This window comes from Phacochoerus africanus, chromosome 9, assembly GCF_016906955.1.
Source record: "Phacochoerus africanus isolate WHEZ1 chromosome 9, ROS_Pafr_v1, whole genome shotgun sequence".
Taxonomy (NCBI): domain Eukaryota; kingdom Metazoa; phylum Chordata; class Mammalia; order Artiodactyla; family Suidae; genus Phacochoerus; species Phacochoerus africanus.
Window position 1 is genome coordinate 50,146,641 of NC_062552.1, and position 6,326 is coordinate 50,152,966.

The 6,326-nt window shown below is 38.0% G+C and overlaps 1 protein-coding gene across 6 annotated transcripts in view; it reads left to right on the forward strand.

Moving 5' to 3' along the window:
- ZFAND6 (zinc finger AN1-type containing 6) overlaps positions 1-1,717 on the forward strand; it is a 68,454-nt gene extending 66,737 nt beyond the window's left edge. For all 6 annotated transcript variants that reach the window (XM_047794910.1, XM_047794912.1, XM_047794909.1 and 3 more), the window contains one exon: positions 799-1,717. In XM_047794910.1, coding sequence (XP_047650866.1) covers positions 799-947 — 149 coding nt within the window. In that variant the 3' untranslated portion in view covers positions 948-1,717. The remainder of the gene's footprint in view (positions 1-798) is intronic.
- Positions 1,718-6,326: the final 4,609 nt, after the last annotated feature.

Here is a 6,326-nt window from a genome sequence, read left to right on the forward strand (position 1 = left end):
ACAATTCTGTCATACCATAAAATTCGAATTTGAGTGTGCAGGACTGGTTTTATTTAAAGACTAGCCATACTGCATATATTATATCCCTTTTGGGTTCAATTCTTTAGGCATTTCCCTAAAATAGCATTTATTACATATTTACTATGTGTTAAGCACTTACTACTTCCTCATTTAATTCTTACAGTAACTGATTCTAAAGCTACAGATACAGAAACTGAGGCTCACGTAGGCTAAGTAATTTGCCTACGTTAATAAGTAGATTCATGCCTAGGCAGTCTGACTAGATCTCACGCTCTTATTAATCACTCAGCCAGATTACAGTGTGCATCTCCATTGGAGGTTAACCAGGGAAAGCTAATACATTGTTTTATTTGTTAACAGTTCTGTCAGAAGTTTCGTCTTTCTTAATTAAATCTTAAGATTACCTTCTGACAGCATGCTTATTTTTTTCACATTGTAGTATTTGAGAAATGCTTCGCATTTTCAATTTAGCAATCCTGATTTTGATAGGAAGTAATTGTGGCTATGTCACAGGTGAAAAAGCTTGAGCTCAGGGAAGTGGTTATGACTTGTTTTGGTACAAACCTATATTTGTAGGTGGGAACAAGAAATGAAGCTAATGGGCTAGTGAATTTTGAGAGTGTTATTAGGTCGTGAAACTGCTCTTTTTCTTCTGTTTAGGATAATTCTTTAGATTGCTGCTCTAAATACATGATCTTTTTAACATTAATTATGTTAAAGAATTTAATATTTAGACCTTCCATTCAACTCATGTTAGATGTATTACTCTACTTTCAGGGTTTGAATGCCGGTGTGGAAATGTTTACTGTGGTGTACACCGTTACTCAGATGTACACAATTGCTCTTACAATTACAAAGCTGATGCTGCTGAGAAAATCAGAAAAGAAAATCCAGTAGTTGTTGGTGAAAAGATCCAGAAGATTTGAACTCCTGCTGGAATACAAAATCCTTTGACCATCTGCAAACTAAAAATTGACTTGAGGTTTTTTTTCCTAGTCATTGGGAATGTAGAGCAATGTATCTTGCATAGACCTTTTAATCATGCATGTCATCAGAAGAATAGATTTTTGTTTTTGTTTTGAAAATGACTCTGAACATTTATTTCCATTGCAGTTTCTGTGGCTGAAAAGACTTAAGTAAACTTTACAAGTATTATCCTTTTAAGATCATTTTAATTTTAGTTGAGTGCAGAGGGCTTTTATAACAAACGTGGAGAAATTTCAGAGGGCTGTGATTTTTTTCCAGTATTAAACATGCATGCGTTAATCTTGCAGTTTATTTTCTCATTGTGTATGTAAATATAGCTTTTCTCTGCAGCACGATTTCTCTTTTGATAATACCCTTTAGGGTACAACTAGTTATCAGTAACTGAATGTATCTTAATCATTATGGCTGCTTCTGTTTTTCATTAACAAAGGTTATACATATGTTAGCATATAGTTTCTTTGCACCCACTATTTATGTCGGAATCATTTGTCACAAGAGAGTGTGTGCTGATGAGATTCCAAGTTTGTGTGTTTTTAATTTTTTTGAGCGAGGGAAGGAAAAGCTGTATGCATTTCATTGCTGACTGCAGGTTTCTTTCAGGTTACGTTCATCGGTCTGTGTGTATACAATATGAAGAATGATCTGAAGTAATTGTGCTGTATTTATGTTTATCCACCAGTCTTTGATTAAATAAAAAGGAAAAATATAATGTTCCCTTGTATTACTTTTTCTCTGTTACTCTTTCTGGTAGTTCATTTTGGTCCTTTAGTTTTCTATTTTACTAGTGTTTTGAGACAGACTCACATCTATTTGTGGCTGATCTTTTGATGATAAATGTAGTCTTAAATTTCTGTGAGTTGAAGATGTCAGCATTTCTTTAAAGCCAAGAACTTTTCTATCACTCAGATGTCACATTTTCTAGTTCTTATCTGATTCTCTGTTCTGCACTTTGTCACACTGAATTAGCATCTAGTAGAAGTTTTGTTTTGTTTTTTTCTGGTTAGATTAGAGAAACTGAAAGAACATATAACTCAGACTTGGCAGTTGGAAAATTGCGGAGTAGAAAGACCTTCAAAAGACCATTTGTCCTGTGGCTTTCAAACTTAACCTGGCAGCCAGCCTTTTAAAAAAAAATGTGAAATATGTAAAGCAGATTTAAAATAATATTTTACAATATAGATTGCTATGTTTATTTACTACTTGTATATTCTTAGTATGTATAGTCTTTGTATGTAATGATGTTTAGCATTAAAATCTGTAAATAAGAGAAAAACTATAATGATTATCCCAATAGATCCAGTTAAAGTATTTAATAGAATTTAACAGCCATTCAAGGTAAACTCTTGATAAATTAGGACTAGAAAGGAATTTCCTTTAAGGCGATAGTTTCTATGTAAAACCAAACAGAGAGTTCCCGTTGTGGCTCAGCAGGTTAAAAACCTGACTCATATTCATGAGGAAGGGACTTCAATCCCTGGCCTCACTCAGTGGGTTAAGGATCTGGAGTTTCAGCAAGCTGCAGCATAGGTCACAGCTGCAGCTCTGATTCCCCCCATAGCCTGGGAACTTCCATATGTTGCAAGTGTGGCCCTGAAAAGAAAAACAAATAAAAACCAAGCATCTTCCAAAATGAGGAAAATCCATTCTCTTTCAAGTCAGAAATAAAGGGCTAGTTTTCCACTGTCACTACTTAAATTCAAAATTGTGTTGGAGATTCTAGCCAATAGAGTAAGTCAAATCAAAGTTTTATAAGGAATAGAAAGGAGGAAACACTCATTATTTGTACATTACGTGTTCATTTTTCAAGAAAACCTAAACATATCTAAAGAGAAATTACCAGAAATACACGACTTCGTTAGGTAGGTAGGTATATCATTAATTCTCAGAAGTCAGTTGCATTTCTTTACAGCAACGACAAGTAGAAAACCAGAAGAGGAGTTCCTGTCGTGGCGCAGTGGTTAACGAATCCGACTAAGAACCATGAGGTTGCGGGTTCGGTCCCTGCCCTGGCTCTGTGGGTTAAGGATCCGGTGTTGCCGTGAGCTGTGGTGTAGGTCACAGATGCAGCTCGGATCCAACGTTGCTGTGGCTGTGGCTCTGGCATAGGCCAGCGGCTACAGCTCTGATTCGACCCCTAGCCTGGGAACCTCCATATGCCACGGGAGCGGCCCAAGAAAAGGCAAAAAAAAAAAACCAGAAGACATCTTTTGCAATAGTATTAACACCAAGTGCCTAGAAAATTAACTATGTTGAAGACCTCTTTAAGAACAAATTCTGAGAGTTCCTGTTGTGGTTCAGTGGGTTAAAGTCCCGACATTGTCTCTGTGAGGGTTCGGGTTCGATCCCTGGCCTCACTTGGTGGGATAAGGATCCAATGTTGCCACAAGTTGCAGGCCAGGGAAATTCCACATGCCACAGCTGTGGCTGCAAAAAGAAAAAAGCAAGTGAAAAGCCAAGTTACAAACCAGGAGAAGTTAAAATACAAATCAGGACCACAATAAGACTATTTTATACCCATTCAATTGGCAAAAATGTAAAAAACTCTGACAGCATCTAGTGTTAGAGGGATTCCACATAATCTCGTAAAGCTTGTGGATGTTAACTAAAAATGCTTCAGTCCTTCAGACAGTTTGGTAATATCTTTTAAAGTTTCACGCATTCTGTAATCCAGAAATTTCACTCCTAACTGTATCCCCAAGAAAAACTTGAACATAGGCAAGAGATGTACAGGAATTTTCATAGCATTGTTTACACCAAGTAAAAATCTAGAAGCCTCTCAAGTCCGTATTGAAGGATGGATGAATAGAATGGGATACATCCTCACAGTGGAATATACAGTGATCAAAACTAGTGACCCCTAGCGTTTCTGTTAGGGCTCAGCAAGTTAAGGACCCAACATTTCCATGAGCATGTGGATCCCTGGCTTTGCTCAGTAGGTTGGTGATCTGGCATTGCCACAACCTGTGGCGTAGGTCGTAGATGTGTACTGCCATGGCTGTGGCATGGGCCAGCAGCTGCAGCTCCCATTCAACCCCTGGCCCGGAAACTTCCATATGCTGCAGGTGGGGCTGTAAAAAAAGAAAAAAATTAGTGATCCCTAGGAGTTCCTCTGTGGCACAGCAGGTTAAGAATCTGGTGTCACTGTAGTGGCTTGAGCCATTGCTGAGGCATGGGTTCCATCCCTGGCCCAGGAACTTCCATACGAGGGCGCAGCCAAAACAAAAACAAAATCCCTTGTGAAAGTCTTAAAACATACAACATGGTCACCTAAAAAAGTTTAGTAAAATTCCGACATCTGAGCAGGGGCAAGGGATGTGGTACCATGTGGTCAAGACCTCAACTTTTTTGAAAGTAGGTTTGGGATACTTATATTAGACATAAGTAAAAGCAGGCCATGTGTGAACCATTGCCAAGAGTGTCATGAACCAAGAATTATGATTAACCCAATTTCCTGTACCTGAGGTCCAAAGTCTCATGACCACATATTAAAATTCAGAGTTTGGGTGATTTTTTTTTAGGCATATGATTGATTGATTCTACTTTTATTTAGGGGAAAAAAATCCAAAACACATGTAAATAAGTCAAAGGAGATAATCCTTAAAGATCATTATACAAATTGCTTAATTGGGACTTTAGTTCTGAGTAACGTACCAGTATGGCTGACTATTTCTAATATAGGTTGTTAGTTGTTTGATGGTTTTTTAAGATAAAACACCAAAACCGTAATTCATGAAAGAAAAAAATTGATGTTAGACCTACTTAAAAATTGCTCTACAAAGTAATTGTTAAGAGAAAAGCTATGCCACAGACTGGGGAAAAATATTAAGCAAAACGTCTGATACAGGACGTTTACCCTAAATATAAAAATAACTCTTAACTATAAGGAAACAACCCCGGAGTTCCCATTGTGGTTCAGTGGGTTAGGAACCCGACCTTGCTCAGTGGATAAGGATCTGGGGTTGCCATGAGCTGCAGTGTAGGTCTCAAACGCGGCTTGGATCTGGCGTTGTTGTGTCTGTGGCATAGGCCAGCAGCTACAGTTCAGATTTGACCCCTAGCCTGGGAACTTCCATGTGCCACAGGTGCGGCCCTAAAAAGAAAAGGAAAAAAAAAAAAAACAATTAAAAAATGTGCTAATGTGAGAATACACACACACACGTATATATATGACTGGGTCACTTTGTTGTATAGCAGAAATTGATAGAACATCAATGAAGTATAATAAAAATAAAAATCCAAAAAATCGGCAAAATATCTGGACACCAAAGAAGATATATAGATGGCAAATAAACAAATGAAAAGATTTCATCAATATGTCCCTGGAGAATTGCAAATTAAAATGAAATAGCACCTCATACCTATTAGAATAGCTAAAATTGAAAACACTGACAACATCAAATGCTGTTGAGGATTGGAGTAATAAGAACTCATTCCTGGGTGATAGAAATGAAACGTGACAGAACAAAGTCTGGCAGGTTCTCTTTTTTTTTTTTTTGTCTCTTTAGGGCCATACGGAAGTTCCCAGGCTAAGGGTCAAATCGGAGCTGCAACTGCCATCCTACACAGCCACGGCAACACCAGATCCGAGCCACGTCTGCAACCTACACCACAGCTCACGGCAGTGCGGGATCCTTACTTAACCCACTAAGCAAGGCCAGGAATCGAACCGCCGTCCTCATAAATACTAGTCTCATTCGTTAACCACTAAGCCATGAAAGGAACTCCTGGCAGCTTCTTAAAGTTAATCGTGTAGTCTTAGCTTAGAATCTAGCAATTGCACTCCTGGGTATTTGTATCAATGCTGGTTTATCAATTAATAACAAATGTACCATACAAATCCAAGATGTTAGCAGAGGAAACTATTGGGCTAGGGATTATATGGGAACTCTCTGTACTTCCTGCTTAATTTTTCTGTAAGCGTCTATTAGTTAAAAAACAAAAACGCAAAGTGATGCTCCTCTGATGGTCAGTTTGGACAGCCCTGTAGAGACCCCTACAGAAGATGTCTGGCCTGCTGCTTCTGGCTCTCTGGTTTGGTTTACTTCTAGGTAGCATAGCAAACCTTTCACCTTTTTTTTTTTTTTTTTAAAGAAAAGTCATGTTAAATTTCAGGGCCATGCAACACCACTACAAATAGCACCATCTATAGGTATACTGTCTAGTAGAGTAACCACTAGCTATATGTGGCTTTTTAAATTAAATCAGTTAATAAATAAAAGAAGACTTTGAGTCGTCATTCACTTGTCACACTTCAAATGCTCCAGGGGCTCCCCGTTGGATAGCACAGACACAGAACATCTTCATTGCACAACATTCCA